Source organism: Peromyscus leucopus, chromosome 1 (assembly GCF_004664715.2).
Source record: "Peromyscus leucopus breed LL Stock chromosome 1, UCI_PerLeu_2.1, whole genome shotgun sequence".
NCBI lineage: Eukaryota > Metazoa > Chordata > Mammalia > Rodentia > Cricetidae > Peromyscus > Peromyscus leucopus.
Genome location: NC_051063.1, coordinates 185,914,182 through 185,935,647, shown reverse-complemented (window position 1 = coordinate 185,935,647; position 21,466 = coordinate 185,914,182). Strand labels below are relative to the sequence as shown.

Below are 21,466 nucleotides of genomic sequence, written 5' to 3'. Positions count from 1 at the left end.
ACAGATAGGTTTCATCTCAGATTATCAGGATGTTGTGTGATGAGAATAATATGCATTTCTAGGAAATAAGAAGATGAAATTGGACAAAAAGAACCAATTCTCTTGATGACTTGACACATTCAACATGTCTTTGTTTCTCAGGAGCACCTGAGACTACCAGACAACCACAAACATGTCAGAAGCCATGACAGGTGAGTAAGCAAAATTCTGGTTTGGGCATGACACAGAAGGCCAAATTTTATACCGAGGAGGGGGCCTCTCAGAGTAGAAATGCAGTTATCTTGTGGTGGCTTTGGTTGGTCCTGATGTCTTTGTCAACAATTTCTAGCCTCACCACCCCAGGATCACACAGTGGAGAACCTCATCCGGATGGGCATGTCTGTCTTGATCCTTACACTTTTGGGATTTTGCTGTTTGAAGCTTGCCACAGCCACAGAAGGATCTTAACTGCATCCTAGAAGTGAAGACAAAAGATATCAACAGGCCATGCAATGTGCCCATATATGGGAAACAAATATGAGGGTCTCTGGTGGTTTTTTTTTATATAATATTCAATGTTTAATATTGGGAATCACTTTTGAGAAAAGATCCAGGAAGGAAGTGTGTTTTGGGTGCAGGAAAAGACCTAAATGTTGGTGTGAAGGGCTCTTCCACCACGACATAAAGACTCTACCTTCTGCCTTGATGTGGACTTTGAACATTTTTATTCCTTTCTTTGCAGTCTATGATGTGGGGAGCATGTTGTCCCAAAAGTGATGTTTGAGTCTTTTCCTCTGTGTATCTTCTGCTTTCCCCCAGTTTCTTTTCATACTTTCTTTTATTATAAATTACCACGTTCCCTATTTTGCATTATAAGCATCTGCTTTTTGTGGATGTTGTTACTATGAACAAGGAATTTGACTCAGTACAGCATCAATAAAAGAATGAGCATAAGTCAGATTCTAGAATGAAAAATAACTGAATATAAATGATGCCCCCAAATTCTGTACTTTCTAACTTTATATATCATCACAAACTCATTGTGAGATTTCTGATAATTTGTCTACTGTTTAAAGCAACTCTGTGGTTGAATGCAGTTGGTAATGCTTTGAAAATATCATTTTGTTAAACAAGTCCTGGTCTGGGACATTTGTTGATTGTTGTGTATAAACCTTTGCATTGGCACCTTGAAGTCCCAGCTTATTCCTCCATACCAAGGTCAGCCTGTTCCATGCTGGAAACAACCGAGGTGGCGATCATAGCAGACATGGCAACCTTGCCCTCTCTGACTGGTTCTATGTGAGAAGGTTGGATACCATCAAGCTATACATGTTTTCATTCTCACGATATAGGATATTTGTTTAGTCCTCAGTTGACTATTGGAATATTTGAGAGGTGGGAAAAGGAGACCCTTATGCATCCTTGCTGTTTTGTTAAGGTCAAGTGTGAATTTTCCATTTTCACAATCCCCTGTTCTTGCTAATTGTGGAGCAAAAACTGGGACACTGCAAAGAGGAGATGAAAAAAAAAGACTGTCATTTTCCCTGCCAGGCAGTGGTGCTACATGTTTTAAATCCCAGCACTTGGGAGGCAGAGAAGCAGGCGGATCTCTGTGAGTTTGAGGCCTGCCTGGGCTACAGAGTGAGTTCCAGGAAAGGTGCAAAGCTACACAGAGAAACCTTGTCTTGGAAAAAAAGGAGATAAGTGAGCATGAAGTCTTAGATAATCAGTTCAGCACAGAGGTATGGAGAGCATGGATACACCTTCAACAGTCCTTTATGGCTCCTGAACCTCTGCACTTCTTTTTCTGAGACATCATCTTGATTAAAGTGATTGATATGGGGAGTACCTTTTTAACTGTGTTTGGGACTATTTTTTTGGGACAAGGAAGTTCTGATGCGTATAAAATGAAGAAAGTTAACTGAGCACCAGCATATATTCATTCATCCTTTTCTGCTTCTTATATGTGGACATAGTGCTTCTTGCTGCTTCAAGGTTCTGTTACCTTGATTTCCCTTCCACAATCAACTGTACCATGGAATGTGAGCTATAATACCCTTTCTCCTTTAAGCTGCTTCCATGACCCTAAGTATTTTATCATAGCAGCAGGACAAGTAACAGAGAGAGTCCTCATCATCCTCTCCTTTAACAAAGGTTTAATGTTGACAACTTAGGCTTTTGTCACTCTTGGGCAGGGAACCATACTTGCTGTGAGTTCACTAGTACAATGTGACATTATGTTCAGGAGATAGTATTTCACAGCACTGCTCTTCATCCCTCACCTTTATTCTTCCATGTTCCTGAACCATGGAGAGGGGAATATAGATGTGCTGATTAGGTCAAAGTACTCCATGGTCACTTATTCTCCAAACTTTGACAAGCTACAAATCTGTATTACCAATTAACCGTTACCAGTTGTGTACAGAAGTGTCCAACTAACACTGAGACCAGTATTACTCTGTTCATATATATAAAACTAAAGTAGTTTGATGCATGTAAATTTAGCAAAATAAGAGTGGCCGATACCTCTCCAAGGCTTGTAATATTTCCTGCAGTGAATTTTTGACCCAGTATTATGGTACCATACTATACTCTCCTATTGATAATACCTCACATACCATAAGAAAGCAGTTAGCTCTTCCTTTAACAGTCATGCACAAGTAGGCAGATGGAGCCTTCTGGCAGGTATATAGGACATAGTCTTCATAGCTATGTAGAAACATTGGTGACTTTCCTCCCTTAGAATCCTGCACAGCACATTCCAGATTATGAAGCTAATAAAAAGGAGGAAAATTTCTGCTCATTTTCAGCTTGATTTCTGCTTATCCTACAACCAAAGTTTATGATATCTTCATCAATGGCATTTTACTATTTGATGGGAAACAAAAATTGATGACAATACTGTGTATTGTTGTGGTGGATGTTTCTGGATCCACCTTGACAGATAACTCAGACTCTGAAATACACGACTATAAAACTTCTGTTGAATAACCCTTTTCTACTGAGCGCTATCGATCTAAAGGCAAAATAATCATAAAACAAAATGTTTAGAAAATTTGGGACACCATGAAAAGACCAAACCTAAGAATAATAGGGATAGAAGAAAGAGAAGAACTGAAAGGCAGAGAAAATACATTCAACAAATCATAGAAAAAAACTTTCCCAACCTAAAGAAGGAAATAATTACGAAGATACAAGAAGCTTACATAACATCAAATAGACTGAATCCAAAAAAATCCCTCGCCACATAATAATCAAACCACTAAGCATACAGAATAAAGAAAAATATTAAGAGCTGCAAAGGAAAAAGCCCAAGTAACATGTGAAGGCAGGCCCATAAGAATAACACCTGACTTCTCAATGCAGACTCTGAAACAACACCTGGACAGACATTGTACAGACACTAGGAGACCACGGATGCCAACACAGACTACTATACCCAGCAAAACTCTCAATAGCCATTGTCAGAGGAAACAAAATATTCCATGATAAAACCAGATTTAAACATTACCTATCCACAAATATAGCCCTAAAAAAGAATAGAAGGAAAAATCTAACCCAAGGAACTTAGATATACCCATGAAAACACAGGCAACAGATAATCCCACAATAACAAATAGCGAAGAAGAGAAGCACACAACACTAAACACACCAAAAATAACAGGAATTAGCAAGCACTGGTCATTAATATATCTTAATATCAATGGAATCAATTCAGCTATAAAAAGACATGCTAATAGAATGGATATAAAAATAGGATCCATCCTTCTGCTGCATACAAGAAACACACCTCAACTTCAAAGACAGACACAACCTCAGAGGAAAAAGCTGGGAAAAGACTTTCCAATCAAAGGGACTTAAGCAAGCTGGTGTTTCCATTCATTTGGCTATTTGTCATTGTCCTTTTTCCAATCTTGGTCTCAACAATTCTCGCTCATACAAACCCTCCTCTTTCTCACCAGTTTGACTCCTGGAGCTCCACCTTGGGCCTGGCCATGGATCTCTGCATCCGGTTCCCTCAGTCATTGGATGGGGTTTCTAGCAGGACAATTAGGGTGTTTGGCCATCCTATCACCAGAGTAGGTCAGTTCGGGCTTTCTCTCAACCATTGCCAGCAGTCTATTGTGGAGGTATCTTTGTGGATTTCTGAGGACCTCTCTAGCACTTTGCTTCTTCCTATTCTCATGTGGTCTTCATTTGTCATGGTGTCTTCTTTCTTGTTTCCCCTCTCTGTTCTTGATCCAGCTGGGATCTCCCGCTCCCCTAGGCTCTCTTTCTCTCAACACTTGCCCTTCACTACCCCCACTCACATCCAGGTTGTTTATGTAGATCTCATCCATTTCTTTCATTGGGTTATCCCTGTGTCTTTCTTAGGGTCCTGTTTTCTAGGTAGCCTCCTTGGAGTTGTGAGTAGTAGTCTAGTCAAACAATGCTGATATGAACATAGCTGAGCAAGTGCTCTTGTGGTATAATTGAGCATTCCTTGGATATATGCCCAAGAGTGGTATAGCTGGGTCCTGGGGGAGATTGATTCCCAATTTTCTAAGAAAGCGCCATATTGATTTTCAAAGTTTTTGTGCAAGCTTGCATTCCCACCAGCAGTGGAGGAGAGTTCCCCTAGCTTCTCATCCTCTCCAGCATAAGGTTTCTTCAGTGTTTTTGATCTTAGCCATTCTGACAGGTGTAAGGTGGTATCTCAGAGTCATTTTGATTTGCATTTCCCTGATGATTAGGGATGTTGAGCAATTCCTTAAATATCTTTGAGCCATTTGAGCTTCCTCTGTTGAGAATTCCCTGCTTAGTTCTATAGCCCATTTCTTAATTGGACTGCTGGGTGTTTTGATGTCTAATTTCTTGAGTTCTTTATATATTCTCGATATCAGTCCTCTGTCACATGTGGGGTTGGTGAAGATCTTTTCCCATTCTGTAGGCTGTTGCTTTGTCTTGTTGACTGTATCCTTTACTCTATAAATGCTTCTCAGTTTCTTTTCTTTTCTTTTGTTTTTTTGAGACAAGGTTTCTCTGTGTAGCTTTACGCCTTTCCTGGAACTTACTTGGTAGTCCAGGCTGGTCTGGAACTTACAGAGATCTGCCTGGCTCTGCCTCCCAAGTGCTGGGAATAAAGGCGTGTGCCACCACCGCCCGGCCTGGTTCTCACTTTCAAGAGTTCCCATTAATTGATTGTTTCTTTGAGTGTCTGTGCTACTGGTATTATATTTAGGAAGTGATCTCCTATGCCAGTGCGTTCAAGACTATTTCCTAATTTCTCTTCTATCAGGTCAGAGAAACTGGATTTATGTTGATGTCTTTGATCCCCTTGGACTTAAGTTTTGTGCATGGTGACAGATATGGATCTATTTGCAGCCTTCTACATGTTGATATCCAGTTATGTCCTCACCATTTGTTGAAGATACTTTCTTTTTTCCATTGTACAGTTTTGTGAACCAACAGCTGAGGAGCCCCCAAATGGATCAGGCCCTCTGGATAAGTGAGACAGTTGACTAGCTTGAACTGTTTGGGAGGCATTCAGCCACTGGGACTGGGACCTGTCCTCAGTGCATGAGTTGGTTGTTTGGAACCTAGGGCTTATGCAGGGACACTTTGCTCAGCCTGGGAGGAGGGGACTGGACCTGCCTAGACTGAATCTACCAGGTTCAACTCAATCCCCAGGGGAATCTTTGCCCTGGAGGAGGTGGGAATGGAGGGTAGATTGGGGGTATGGGGGAGGAGGGGGGAGGACAAGGGAATCCATGGCTGATATGTATAATTAAATTAAATTATAAAATAAAAAAATTATAAAAAAGAAGCAAGCTGGTATAACTATCCTAATATCCAACAAAATAGACTTTAAACTGAAATCAATTGAAAGAGGTCTGGAAAGACATTACGTATTTATCACAGGGAAAATCCACCAAGATGAAGTCTCAATTCTGAACATTTATGCCCCAAATAAGGTCACCCATATTTGTAAAAGAAACAGTACTAAAGCTTAAATCACACATCAAACCACACACATTAGTAGTGGGAGATTTCAAGACCCCACTCTCACCACTGGACAGGTCTGCCAGATCAAAACTTAACAGAGGAATAAGGGACCTAACAGAAGGTATGACTCTAATGGACTTAATAGATATCTACACACAAAAGAATATACCTTCTTCTTAGCACCCCATGGAACCTTCTTTAAAATTGACCACATGCTTGGTCACAAAGCAAATCTGAACAGATACAAACAAATTGGAATAACCTCCTGTATTTTATCGGACCACCATGGCTTACAGTTAGATTTCAACAACAACAGAAATTACAGGAAGCCTACAATCTCATGGAAACTGAATAATTCCCAAATGAATTAACACTGGGACAAGGACGAAATAAAGAAAAAATTAAAGATTTCCTAGAATTCAATGAAAATGAAAGTACAACATACTCAAACTTATGGACACTATGAAAGCAGTGCTAAGAGGGAAATTTATAGCACTAAGTGCCTATATAAAGATGATGGAGAAATATCACACTAGTGTTTTAACAGCACACCTGAAAGCTGTAGAACAAAAAGAAGCAAACTCACACAGGAGGAATCAATGCCAGGAAATAATCAAATTGAGGGATGAAATAGAAACAAAGAGAAAAATACAAAGAATCAATGAAACAAAGAGTTGGTTTGAGAAAAATCAACAAGATAGACAAGCCCTTATCCAAATAAACAGAATGGCATAGAAAGAGCATTCAAGTCAACAAAATCAGAAATGATAAGGGAGACCTAACAAGTGACAGCAAGGAAATCCAGAGAATCATCAGGTTATACTTCAAAAACCTATACTGCACAAAATTGGAAAATCTAAAATAAATGGACAATTTTCTCGATAGGTACCACATACCAAAGTTAAATCAAGACCAGACAAATTATTTAAATAGACCAATAACCCCTAAGGAAATAGAAACATTCATTAAAAGTCTCCCAACCAAAAAAAAGCCCAGTACCATATGGTTGCAGTGCAGAATGCAAGTGCAGTGAGTTGCAGATTTTCAAAGAAGAATTAACTCCAATATTCTTCAAATTGTTCCACATAATAGAAACCAAATGAACAATACCAAACTCTTTTTTATGCTGCTACAGTTACCCTGATACCCAAACCACACAAAGATGCACCAAAGAAAGAGAATTACAGACCAATATCCCTCATGAACACTGATGCAAAAATATCCAATAAAATATTGGCAAACTGAATCCAAGAACACATCAAAAAATTATCCACCATGACAGCCAAGTAAGCTTTATCCCAGGGATGCAAGGATGGTTCAACATATGAAAATCTGTCAATGTAATACACCATATAAACAAACTGAAAGAAAAAAAACCACATGATCATCTCATTAGATGCTGAAAACATCTTTGACAAAATCCAACACCCCTTAAGGATAAAGGAATACAGGGAACATACCTGAACATAATAAAGGCAATTTACAGAAAGCCAACAGCTATGGTGATATTTTATTTGTGGTGAAGTGCTATTTTATTTGTATGTTAATAAATAGAGTTGCTTGGGGATCAGAGTTAAAAGCGAGCCATTTAGCAGAAATCTGGCTGTGGTGGCACACACCCTTAATCTGATCACATGACAGGCAGAATCTCTGTATGTTCAAGGACACAACCATGTGGTGACACTTTTAATCCCAGTACCAACCATAAAGACCTGGAGGTCTGTATAGACAGGCAGTGACGAGGAAGTCAGGTGGTTGGGTTTAGAGCCAATGAGATAGCAGTGAGTGGTAAGCTAAAGGCTATTCGCTAGTGCTCAGATCTCTTGGGCTTTTAACTCTGTATTTGGCTCTGTGTTTTTTATTTAGTAAGACTTTTTAGAATTTCGTCTATAAACAGCCAACATCAAATTAAATGGAGAGAAACTCAAAGTGATTCCACTAAAATCAGGAAAGACAAGGCTGTGCACTCTCCCTATATTTGTTCAATATAGTACTTGAAGTTCTGTCTAGAGCAATAAGACAACAAAAGAAGATCAAAGGGACAGAAATTGGTAAAAAAGAAATCAAAATTTCAATATTTGGAGAAAATATGGTAGTGTACATAAGTGACTCCAAAAATTCTACCAGAGAGCTCCTTCAGCTGATAGACTCCTTCAGTTATGTAGCAGGATACAAGATTAACTCAAAATAATCAGTATCCCTCCTATACACAAATGATAGATGGGATGAGAAAGAAATGAGAGAAATATCACCCTTTACAATAGCCACATATAACATAAAATACCTTAAAGTAACTATAACTTAGGAAGTGAAAGACCTGTATGATAAGAACTTTAAGTCTCTGAAGAAAGAAATTGAAGAAGATATCAGAAAATGAAAAGATCTCCCATGCTCATGGATAGGTAGGATTAACATAGTAAAAATGGCAATCTTACCAAAAAGCCATCTACAGATTCAATGCACTTCTCATCAAAATACCAACACAATTCTTCACAGATTTGGAAAAACAATACTCAATTTCATATGGAAAAACAAAAAAGCTAGGATAGCTAAAAGAATTCTGTATAATAAAGCAACCTCTGGAGACATCACCACCACTGACCTCAAGCTCTACTATAGAGCTACAGTAATAAAAACAGCTTGATACTGGCATAAAAACCTACATGTGGACCAATGGAATTTGAATTGAAGATGCTGACATTATATTGCACACCCATGAACACTTGGTTTTTGACAAAGAAGCCAAAACTGTACCATGGAAAAAACAAAGCATCTTCAACAAATGGTGCTGGCATAACTGGATATCAACAAGTAGAAGATTGCAAATAGATCCATCTCTGTTGCCATGCATGAAACTCAAGTCCAAGTGGATCAAAGACCTCAACATAAATTCAGTTACACTGAACTTGAAAGAAGAGAAAGTAGAAAGTAATCTTGAACACATTGGCACAGGAGACCACTTCCTAAATATAACACCAGTAGGTCAGACACTGAGAGCAACAATTAATAAATGGGACCTCCTGAAACTGAGAAGCTTTTGTAGAACAATGGACACTGTCAATAAGACAAAGTGACAGCCTATAGAATGGGAAAAGATCTTTACCAACACTACATCTGAAAGAGGATTGACCTCCAAGATATATAAGGAAGTCAAGAAAATACACATCAAAATACCTATTAATCCAATTAAAAATGAGCTACAGAGCTAAACAGAGAATTCTCAACAGAAGAATCTCAAATGGCTGAAAGACATTTAAGGGATTGCTCAACATCCCTGATCATCAGGGAAATGAAAATCAAAATGATGCTGATACACCATCTTATACCTCTCAGTGTGGCTAAGATCAAGAACACTGAAGACAGTTTATGTTGGAGAAGATGTAGAACAAGGGGAACACTCCTACACTGTTGGTGGAAGTGCAAACTTGTACAGCCACTTTGGATATCAGTATGGTGGTTTTTCAGAAAATTGGGAATCAATCTTCCTCAAGACCCAGCAATACTTCTCTTGGGCGTTTACCCAAGGTATGCTCAATCATACCACAAGGACACATGCTCAACAATGTTTATAGCAGCATTATTCATAATAGCCAGAGCCTGGAAACAACCTAGATGTCCCTCAACTGAAGAATGGAGAAATAAAATGTGGTACATAGACACAATGGAGCAGTATTCAGCAGTAAAAAACTGTGACATCATGAGGTGTGCATGCAAATGGATGGAACTAGAAAATATCATCCAGAATGAGATAACCCAGAAGGACAAACATGGTACCTACTCACTCAAAAGTGGATACTAGATGTAAAGCAAAGGGTAACCAGATTACAATGCATAGCTTCAGGGAAGCTAGCTAACAGGAAGTACTCTAGGAAGGATCCATGGATTGCCCATAGAAGGAGAAATAGATGAGATCTTCATGAGCAAACTGGGAGTGAGATAATAGAGGCCAATGGATGGAGGATGAGAACATAGGGGAATGAGAGATTCGAGCCAGAATAGGGAGAGAGTGGGAGAAAAAGGAAAGAGTTACATGATAAATGAAGATATTATGGGAATAGGGAGAAACAGAGTGTTAGGGAAGTTCCCAGGAATCTACAGGGATGACCTCATTTTAAACTACTGGTAGTAGTAGAGAGGGTGCTGGAACCGGCTTACTCTGGTGATCATAGCTCCCAAATTAACACGGAGACCTTTGTTAATTATGAAAGATCAGCCTATATCTCCCCGGAAATCCTGCCTATCTCTCCTACCTAGCTATCATGTAACTTCTCTTCCACGTTGCAGCTCCAGTTTGTTCCATGTGTCTGTTGTCTGGCTGTGACTCTGCCTTTCTTCTTCCTAGAGTTCTCTCTCTGCCCAGATGTTCCATCTATACCTCCTGCCTAGCTATTTGACATTCAGCTTTTCATTATCCCAATCACATCAAAATCTTTCCACACAGTGTACAAATATCCTACCACAAAGTGATACCTACACATGAGACAATATAGGTGTGGATAAAAGTAGGAATTAATCTATTTTAGTGTCACAGTGGGCACCAGACAGTAATGTGTGCTATTGCAGTGCCCATCTGCAGATAGAGCACAGAGCATACACAGCTGCCAACATTCTCTTAGAGCTCTGACCCTACCTCGAAGTCCGCAGAGGAGGAAGTCTCATCCTTAAGAAAAGTAGGTTCAGGGACTGATCAATGTTAGCCTCTTTTCTTTTTTTCCTGTTGCCAAAATTATCTTTAATTTTTTTGTTTAAAAGTTTTTTTCATTTTACCTACCAAACACAGTTCCCCCTTCCTGTCTTCCTCCTTTGCTCCCACTAACCCCCACATTCCCCACTTTACCCCCATCCACTCCCAAGAGAGGGTAAGGACTCCCATGTGGAGTCAATAAAATCTGGCATATCAAGTTGAGGCAGGAGCAAGCCCCTTCCCCTGTTTCGATAGCCTCTTTTCTTGAACACGGAACCTTCTGCATTTTGGGAACTTTAGTTTTCACTTCTGCTTTTCAGCTCATGATTTTGATGACCTTCACAGTTTAAAATTAATATAGTAACCATCTTCAAAACAGGAGAGCAGAGAGGGGCACTTTAACTATAACATTTACATGACCAAAACACTCTTATACCTAAATTACATTGTAAAACTGTGAAAGTTAATCATTCCTTAAACATCAAAGTCACAAGAACTCCTGAACCCATAAGTATGGTAAAACTGATGGTGATATTAGACAATCAGGATGGTGCTGATACTCATAGTTGAGATGCAAACACCATTTAAATTGGAATGAACATTTGTGGATGAACAGGCATTAATTTAAATTCAGCCTTCACAAAAACTAGAAGGATTCTGAACAATAAAATAAGAACACTTAATATAAAAGAAAGCTGAGAGGTTGTTCCTATGGGAATCATTTATGTTGATAAGAAAATGACATGAATCTATCAGCAATTATTTAGCATAGACTCAAATAAGAGCCATGAGAATACCACATTTCCTTCTCTATTTCAATGGATTTCTCCTGTGCATTCATCCAGGAGCTCTGAAGAATCAGGTGCTCTTGTGTCCCTTTTGTTCGGTTTGATCCCAGCAGCATCAGCCTGCATCTCCCCTTGTTGTAGAACAGTGCTCTCCATGCATGGCAGTACTCTTGTCCTGTGAGTCTCTGTAGCTGTGATTACACACAGGTCACATGCACAAGACTGGCCCCATGAATATTCCTTCATGTTATAGAGACTCCTAAGGCCACTCCTCCCCCATGAGAAATATTGGCAGTTAAAAGTTGTAGGCAAAGCATTTTTTTCAGCGATATAACCTCTGAGAAGTTTCCAAAATTGCTGGGCATAGTGGAGCACACTGTTTTCAACAGTTGGGTGTGAGACTGGTTGGTGGATCTAGTCTGGTCTACATAGTAAAGTTCCAGGACAGCCAGAGCGACATAGTGCGAACCTGTCTCAGCAAACAAACAACAACAACAACAAAAACACTGAATACCAAAAAGCTCAAATATTGACAACACACTTTTAAGGAACCCTAATAAAACTCATTGCTTCATTAGCTAGGTTTGTGTGGAGTCTTATTCTTGTTTCTGTCACTCGTGTCTCATGTGTCATGTGTAGGCACTGTTCTTGTATCCCTAGGTAAAGTTCATACAACATTCCCAAAGCATCTCCCAGGCAGGCTAGGAAACTGGTGATGAGTTTCGTCAGGCTGATAAAGAAAAGGAGAACTAAGAAGAAACTCTAAGAGAAAAAGACCAAACGCCTCAGAGTCCAGCAAGTGAAAGAGTTGGCTCAGGAAGTCACCAGGTTTATTGTGCATTAAGTCCTGTTCGGTCTGTGGTGAGTGGGAACATGCAGGCAGACATAGAGGGTTACAGTGGAGATTTCTGCAGGAAGTGACCACAATGAGATTGGGCTTTTAATCCCAGCACACAGCAAGCTGAGGGAGAAGGAGGAGGAGTCTGAGACCTGCATGAATTTTAAGAGGTTCTGTCAAAGAAACAAAAAGAAAAAATAAAGACCCACACAGATACAAAGCCACAAATTCTGGAGCCCATCCCATCACAGCACCAGAAAGAAAAGAAGAGTCAGGCGCCTGGTTAGAGCAGTTCCTCTTCCTCAGGCGCTGCCAGTAAGACATCCTTATGACAGGAAGCAGAAACCAGCCTGCCTAGGTCACACATTTTGTGTCTGTGTGTGTTTGGAAAGGAGGCCAATCATCTGCACACTTGTGGCAACTGGAAGAGACCATGAATCCCTTTCTTACAGTCCTGCTGTATCTTGGTGAGATAACAAATGGGGAGGGAGGATTCTCCTCTAAGAGGGAATCCACCTCACAACCATGATTTGGGCCATCAGGATGTCTCAGCAATTGCAGTAGGGACCTGGGAGTGGAGGCCCTGCTCTTGTTTAATTTCAAGCACTCACAGGTAATTCTATTGCAGCACTGAGTCTGGACCTCAGGATCCCAGTACTGGCAGGTGAGTGTCTTCTCAGCTGCCCCAGTTTGGACATCCTTGGTGGGGATCACACATCACTCATGAACAGAGCATATTGTAAACAGCAGGTATGGCCTGATGCTGGGGAATGTCTAAATTTCCTAATTCTGAGATCTTACATCTGAGGGAGAGTTCTGGGAAAGCAGCGTCAATTTTCTTTCAGGGACTCTCTCTAAACCTACACTCAAGGCAGTGCCAAGAAATGTGGTAGCCATTGGGAACCAGGTGACATTCTCCTGTGATGGGCCCTTAGAGGCCAAGGAATATGTTCTCTACAAAGAAGGAAGTCCAGATTACCCAATACCAACAACCCTTCTAAAAACTGAAAACAAAGCCACATTCTCCATCTCATCGGTTGAATGGAACTATGCAGGCCGATATTGGTGTGAATATAAAAGCAATAATGATATGTCAGAAAGAAGTGAATGCCTGGAACTGGTGGTGACAGGTGAGAGGACTTTACCATTTCCAGATTCTGCCTTAAGGAAAGGAATATGTTCACTGCGAGTTCCTTTCTCAAATAGGAGAAAAGAGAAAAATGCTTTTTATGTAAGCCCACATGACAGGCTTTCTCTTCTCTCCTAGGTATCTACTCAAGCAAAGTCACCTTGTCTGCCATTACCAGCTCTGTGGTGACCTCAGGAGGGCACGTGACCCTTCAGTGTGTCTCAGACCACACATATAGCATGTTCATTCTAATGAAGGAAGATGAGAATTTCTCCAGGCCTTTGCCCTCACAGAATATATACCCTGAGCTCTTTGGAGCCGTGTTCACAGTGGGTCCTGTGACCCCCAACCAGAGATGGAGATTCACATGCTATGGCTCTTATTTGACCATGCCCCAGGCATGGTCAGTGCCCAGTAACCACCTAGAGATCCTGGTCTCAGGTAAGGAACTGCAGGACTTTACTTTACATGGTATTGTAACTGACACAGGATCCCAGGAAAGGACCTGATGTGTAGTGGGTGATCTCCATGCACAGCTACTGAACTCAGATTCACAGGTCTGTGGGATAGCTTGACTTCAGGTGCAGAAATTGGGGTCTAATTAACAGTGCAACTCAAAATCCAGGGAATAGTGAGGCCTTTATGTGTCCTATAATTGCAAATCATTTTAGATGTCATGGGCAAATGTGACCTTCTTTGTGATATTCTCCTAACAGATGCACCTCCTTCTTTTCTACTTTTTGGCAGGGATCCTTCATAAATCCACCATCTGGGCTCATCCTGGCTCTGTGATCCCCTCAGGGAGTCCTGTTACCATCTGGTGTCAGGCGACCCTGGGAGCACAAATGTATGTGATATATAAAGAGGGAAGCCAAGAGCCCTGGGACCAACAGACTCAAACAGACAACAGCACTGAGGCAAAACTCACCATTCCATCTGTGACACAAGTGCAGGCAGGCCGGTATCACTGTTACACCTACACCTCTGTGGGATGGTCACAGCGCAGTGACCCCTTAGAGCTGGTGGTGACAGGTGAGAAGACACCAGAAATCTTAACCCCAGATGTCACTCTCAAGAAAAGACTGCATAACACTACCTCCCATCAACAGACTGCCATGGGGTGGGGGCAATTCAGGCTTTATGATCCTCTTTAATTTTCCATGTGTGTTTCTTCTAGGAGTCTACAACAAGCCCACCCTGTCAACCATGCAAAATCCTGTTGTAAACATAAGAGGGTCTGTGTCCCTATCTTGTACCTCAAGTCAGAGATATGACTGGTTCGTTTTAACTAAGAATGGTCAGAAGTTCTCCATCCCTCAGAGCTCAAGACACATGCACACTGGCATGTTCCTGGCAGAGTTTCCAGTGGGTCCAGTGACCTCTAGCCAGAGGTGGAGGTTCAGATGCTATGGCTATTACACAAATAACTCTCAGGTGTGGTCAGAAGGGAGCGAGGTCCTGGAGCTCCTGGTCTCAGGTGAGGAAGCCTCAGACACTCTGTGGAATCAGGTTGCACCTGACTCATGTTCCCAGTGAAGACCAGGGTTGTGATATGTGTGTGGAATCAGGGCTCCTGAGATAACTGACACAGCATGGAGACTGCGGGAGTCACTGTTCAGAAAACGGGGTGGGGGGGCATAGTGAGATTGGGGCTTGGTGAGGTCAGTGGACTAATGACAATTCCCATGACATTATTGGTCCTTTGCTAACCAAGGGTAAATTTCAAGATCAACAGCATGCTTGATGTTTACTGGAAAGCAGTTCCAAGTCCCCTCTCCTTCTCACCTACCTCCCTGCAGGGAACCTTCAGAAACCCACCTTGTGGGCTGCACCAAGTTCTGTGATTGCCTCTGGCAATGTTGTGACCATCTGGTGTGAGGGGTCCAAGGAAACCCAAATATATTTCCTGTATAAAGAAGGAAGCTCAGCACCCTGGGACAGTCATATACCAAAAGATCCTGGTAACAAGGCCATGTTCTCCATAGCATCCATGGAAAAGAATAATTCAGGGAAATATTGCTATTACTCTTATAAATCTGCAGGGTGGATAGAGCGCAGTGACTCCATAGAGCTGGTGGTGACAGGTGAGAGGACACTTCTCCAACACTTGGACCATTCTTGAGGAAAGGAATATGTTCACTCTATTGTGTCCTCATATTCCAAAAGAGAGTAAATTGTATACCATGTGATTCCACTTACCATGCTTCCTATTTCTTCCTAGGAGTTTACCCCACCAACATCACCCTGTCAGCCCTTTCCAGCCCTGTGGTGACCTCAGGAGGAAATGTGACCTTTCAGTGTGTCTCACAAAAGGCATATTACAGGTTCATTCCAATGAAGGAAGATGAGAAGTTCTCCAGGCCTTTGCCCTCACAGAAAATACACCCTAAGCTATTTGGAGCTGTGTTCACAGTGGGTCCTGTGACCCCCAACCAGAGGTGGAGGTTCACATGCTATGGCTATGATTGGAGCAGCACACAGGCGTGGTCAGTGCCCAGTAACTCCCTAGAGCTCCTGGTCTCAGGTAAGGAAGTGCAAGACTCTCCTTTGACTATAATTATAACTGACACAGGATTCCAGGAAAGGACCTGTTGTGTAGTGAGTCATTGTGAGCCAGGGCTACTGAAGTCAATGTCTCACAATGTGAGATACAGCTTGACCTGAGGAACAGAAACCAGGGTTGACATTAAGGATGCAATTTATGGGAAAGTGTGGTTTTTATGTCTCCTTCTGCTATTGCAGATCAGCTTATGTGTCCCTGCAATGGTGACCTTCTCTGCGCAATTCTCCTAACAGATGCACCTCCTTTCTTTCTTCTTCTTTGCTGGGGCCCTTCATAATCCCTCAATATGGGCTGAGCCAGGTTATGTGATCACATCAAAGAGTCCTGTCACCATATGGTGTGAGGGGACCTGAAAAATCCAAACATGTTTGCCACACAAAGAGGGAAACCTAGACCCCTGGGGCAGACAGACCCAAAAGAATCACAACAATAAGGCAAAATTCACCATCCCTTGTGATAACACTGCAGACAGGTTGATATCACTGTTACTCTCACTACTTTGCTGGCTTGTCAGAATGCAGGGACACCCTGGAGCTGGTGGTAACTGTTAACGGGATAGTCTGGAGTCATGTGGATCCCCAGATGTGACTCTTAAGATATGGGTGTGCTCTGAATATATCCCCATGTGTCAGTCAGGTCTGAAGGACAATCCACACTGTGTGAACCCATTTAATATTCCAAATGTATCTCTCTTACATGTCGAAAATAAACCACCCTATTTTCACTGCCAAATCCCTAGAAGGCACTGTGATCCTCTCATGTGTCTCGAATCAGAGATGCAACTGATTCATTTTAATTAAGCATAAACAATTCTTCATCTCCATGTGCTTACAAAATATATATGATGGGCTGTCTCTAGCCAGGTTCTAGGTGGTTCCCATCACACTCAGTAAAAGATGGAGGTTAGCTATCCTCAAGTGTTGTACGAAGGTAATGACATACTGTAGCATCTAGTCTCAGAGGAAGCCTCAGCTCCTCTGTTGAATGACACTGAACCTGAAACAGGTTTCCCATGGAGACCCAAATGTAAGGTGATCACAGAGAAGGACAGGTGGATTAGCCCACAGATTACAGATTCAGACTGTGGTAGTCAAGATACAGAAACCAATGAGAGGTGTTTTGATAATAGAACAAGGGTGTCAGCAACGATATGGATCTCCAGATGGATCCATGTGTCCTTCTGTAATTCAAGGGTCAAGTCTGAGTTTCACTTCACTGTACAACTGTTAAAATCTCACATCCCTCTCACTTAACTCTTTTCAGGGACCCTCCAGAAACCCACCATCTGGGCTGAGCCAGGCTCTGTGATCACCTCAGGGAATCCTGTGACAATCTGGTGTGAGGGAATTAAGAAAACCCAAATGTATATCCTGTATAAAGAAGGAAGCCCACCACCCTGGAACAGATTAAGTGCACCAGTGCCTGATCACAAGGCCAAATTTTTCATCCCATCAATGAGAGAACACAATGCAGGACGATATTACTGTTACTGTTATACCTCTGTTGGGTGGACACAGAGCAGTGACGCCCTGGAGCTGGTGGTGACAGGTGAGTGGACACAAAGGATGACAGTCCTCACCTTTTCCTGTGGGGGACCCTGAAAGCTGTTTGCAGGGAAATGACCCACATGAAGTAATAAGAAAAATTCACATCAGGCTGACATAGAAGTTGCCAGTTCACACTCTTAAAAGTCTGAATCCAGGTCACTTATTGCAAGTAAATTTAAACACAGAACAATTCTGCAAAAAAAGATTACTGGTGTAATCGAAACCTTTTGAACAACCAGGCATAATTGTATCAAAACTCAACTCAAAGTACATTTGAACATGAAGATTGATTTTGTATCATAAGGGCCTTTGTTCTGGTGTTGTCTCTGGCTGAGGTAATGCCAATGTCAGCAGGCTAAAAAGTGTATGTGACGTCTCCCCAAAGGATGAGCTTTATTAATGAATGACAATGATAAAGGTCTAGGGAGGAGAGTCTGTGATAAACATCATGAGGCATTCAGGTGAGGTTTGGATCTACAGATGGAAAGGTCACCTAGGTATTAACAACATCCATTCCTAGCTTTCTTTCTAGAAAACAGGTATTTATCTCCTCTATTGAGTAGACCCACTACATGAGTAACATTTCTGATTTCTCCCATATTATTTGTGAGCATGAGTACATTGTGCTCTCTACATTTTCCCTCAGGAAATACATCTCTAAACATTTTCATCCATAGCCCAGCTGCTGCAGACAATGTATCATTTAACAGGATCTGTCCTCTTTTTCTAGGTGTCCACCATGACAAACCTACTCTGTCAGCTTTTCCCTGCCCTGTGATGACCTCAGTTGGGAATGTAACCCTTCAGTGTGTCTCTTCCAAAGCATATGATACATTCATTTTGACTGGGGAAGATCTGAAGTTCTCCAGGTCCCAAAAAGCACAGCTCATACATACCGGACAGTCCTTAGCTCTGTTTCCTGAGATCTCCATGACATCCAGCAAGAGTGGTCCCTTCAGATGTTATGGATACTATACAAATACCTCACATGTGTGGTCAGAGGCCAGTGACCCATTGGAGCTTCATTTCTCAGGTGAGGACGTCTCATCATTCGCTCAACTGCCACCAGAAATCCTTTGTCATACGCCCTTCTACCTCAAGGAGGGTTCAAAACCATAAGTGCTGAAGGCCCAGAGTATGAGAGGTCTTGGCACTTTCAGAGCAGGAGGGGATATGGAATGTATTTTAAGACCCAGATGGATGAGTTCCTTAATGTTTCTTAAATCTTAGGTATAATATTTGTGTTTTAAAAGTATCCATTTTGGACAGGCAGTGGTGGCACATGCCTTTTATCCCAGCTCTTGGGAGGCAGAGACAGGTGAATCTCTGAGTTCAAGGCCAAACTGGTCTACAAAGTGAATTCTAGGACAGCAACAGCTGCCCAGAGAAACCCTGTCTTGAAAAACAAAAAAACTGTGTTTCTGGACTGGGAACACCTTCTCCACTTATTCCCATTTTGACCAGTTTTGAAGACTTTTGTGATCCAGCAAGAATGAGCCCTTCAAATGTTACAGATACTATATAAATAACCCTCATATGTGGTCAGAGGCCTGTAACTCTCTGGATAGTTGTGGATCTCTATGATTTCCCACATCTCTTGTGAAATAAGCTTTTTAGATGAGGGTTGAGAGCTACACTTACCTGTGGGTATAAGGATAAGCATTTAGAATGAAGTTAGAAATTATATTTGGTTAGGAACATTGCAGTAATGGTTTCTCTTCTAGAGACCATATAGCCACTGCAATATGGATACAAGTATTATTTAATTAAAAAATAAATATATACATGCTTAATACTGGCCTATTCTTTAATGATTTAGGACAGAAGCATCATGGCAACCTTGTGGGGTGGTGCAGGAAGAGAAGCCCAGACTGTCACTCTTTTGACCATTTGATGATATTCAGGGGATCCTGAGAATAAGACTATGTGGTTAGATGTCGGGTTCTCAGCTCTTGAGTCAGTGTAGGTTATTTTCCTGGGGGTATTATCTTCCTGGCTTCTATACTGCAGACTGGGCTGGGAGCACAGGAAGGCTCCTCTACTGTGAAGGCGGAAATGACATTTTTCCATCTGAGCTCTCTGTAATCAGATAAACTCTGTTTCAAAGAAGAGCCTTGACCAGCGGTTCTGAACTCAGAGCATAGTCAGGCTGAAGAAATCAAGTCAAAGAACAGGAGGAAGCTGCTACTGCAGAGAAAGAGTTCTTCCCACATTTTCATGATGTTATGTGATGAGAATAATGTGAATTTGTAGAAAATAAAAGATGAAACTTGACAAAAAGCATCACTTCTCTTGAGCACTGCACACATCCAGCAAATCTTTTTTTCTCAGGGATGCCTGAGACCATAAGCCAACCACAAAATATGTCAGAAGCCATGACCAATTAGGAAGGAAAATTCTGCTTATGGCATGGTACCAGAATTCTGCTTAGGGCATGGAACTAGACAGGGGAGGGAGCTGTCAAAGTGAAAATTCAGTCATCTTATGGTGGCTTTGGTTGGTCCTGACCTCTCTGTTCACAATCTCCAGCCTCACAGTCCCAGGATCACACAGTGGAGAACCTCATCAGGATGGGCATGGCTGGCTTGATCCTCATAGTTCTTGGGATTGTGCTGTTTGAGGCTTGCCACAGACAGAGAAGGTCCTTGAATGCATCCTAGAAGTGAAGAAGAGAGACAGCCATAGTCCTTGCCTGGTGACCAAGTCTGGGACATAAATTTGAGTATCTCAGGTGTTATTTACCAGAAGATTCCATGTTTAATATTGGGCATCAGTTGTGAGAAAGGATTCAGGAAATAAATTTATTTTGGGTGCAGAAAAAGACATGAATGTTGTGGCAGCTGGCTCCTCTACTACCACATTAGAGGTCTTCCATTCTACCTTGCTGTGGATTTGAAGATTTTTCCTTCCTTTCTTTTCATTCTATAATGTGGGGAACATAACGTCCCACCAGTGAGATTTGGGTCCTCATCTCTTTATATGTTCTAATTTTCCTCAGTTCCATGTGATATATTCCTTTATTATAAACCACTATAATCTTCATTGTGCTTTATGTGCACATTTTTTGTTGGAGGTTGTTGTTATTATGAAGAAGGAATTTGTCTCAACCCAACAACAACAACAACAGAAAATAGTGAGTTCATTTCCAATTACAGAATTAAAAGAAGGAGAAAATACAATGATGCCCCCAAAACATTGCACTCTCCATCTAGTCAGTATACATCACACACATTTTGTGAGGTTTCTGACAATATACTTATTTATTTTAAAACATAATTATTTTTCAATTCATTGGAAGATTCTCATCATGCACCCCAATTCTGCTCATCTCCCAGTCCCTCAATATCTACCCTCAACTCCTGCAGTAGGGTCTTCCAAATAAATTAAAAACAAACATAACAGCCAGCTCACTCCTCCATCTTTCCAACACCTCTTCATTTATCCTAGTGGCATCAGGAGATGTGATGTGTCATGCAGTACACCACTTTTGTCCAATCAGCCCACCCACAATATGTTCATTGCAATGTGTCTGGTTTCAGCCTCTGATTCCTGGTCCACCTTCATCACTGGGCCACCATAGAAACATCTCTTGGACAGCCTGTTTGTGGCCTGAGTTTTATAGATCCTGTGGTGATCATTCCGCAGGTCCAAGCCCTTCATGTACTTCAGAACGTAATGGATGGGACAGCTGTTATGGTGGGCCCAGAATGTGTGTCTGAGTGGTAGATGAGCTCATTGGTTTGGGACATTAAGACTACACATGCAGGCAAGGGGCAGAGCCAGAACTCCTTGGCCAATACAACTAGGGCAAGGTCTGCCATGCCTGTGGTGAGTGTTGGGGTAATTTCTCCTGAATGCTAGAGTCTGCTCTCCCATGGGGAGACAGTACCTAATCTCATCAGTCCATCAAGAGGGAGGGCCAACTACGGCAGGGTCAGGGAGGGACAAAGTTG

The 21,466-nt window shown here is 41.6% G+C and overlaps 1 protein-coding gene across 1 annotated transcript; it reads left to right on the top strand.

Moving 5' to 3' along the window:
- Positions 1 to 12,464: 12,464 nt before the first annotated feature.
- Positions 12,465 to 20,493, top strand: LOC119087306 (leukocyte immunoglobulin-like receptor subfamily A member 6). Its single transcript, XM_037202190.1, has 10 exons — positions 12,465 to 12,741; positions 12,903 to 12,938; positions 13,120 to 13,404; positions 13,542 to 13,844; positions 14,151 to 14,435; positions 14,581 to 14,880; positions 15,625 to 15,927; positions 17,230 to 17,514; positions 18,244 to 18,546; positions 20,043 to 20,493. The coding sequence occupies exons 1-10, from the start codon at positions 12,708 to 12,710 to the stop codon at positions 20,171 to 20,173; spliced, it is 2,265 nt and encodes a 754-aa protein (XP_037058085.1). The 5' UTR covers positions 12,465 to 12,707; the 3' UTR covers positions 20,174 to 20,493.
- The last annotated feature ends 973 nt before the right edge of the window (positions 20,494 to 21,466 follow it).

Bases quoted from the DNA above. Each gene is read 5' to 3' on its own strand.
- LOC119087306 (XM_037202190.1), top strand. From the start codon at position 12,708: ATGAATCCCTTTCTTACAGTCCTGCTGTATCTTG. The intron at 13,405-13,541 runs GTGAGAGGACTT...CTTCTCTCCTAG, and splicing joins CCTGGAACTGGTGGTGACAG to GTATCTACTCAAGCAAAGTC. The intron at 18,547-20,042 runs GTGAGGACGTCT...CACAATCTCCAG, and splicing joins ATTGGAGCTTCATTTCTCAG to CCTCACAGTCCCAGGATCAC.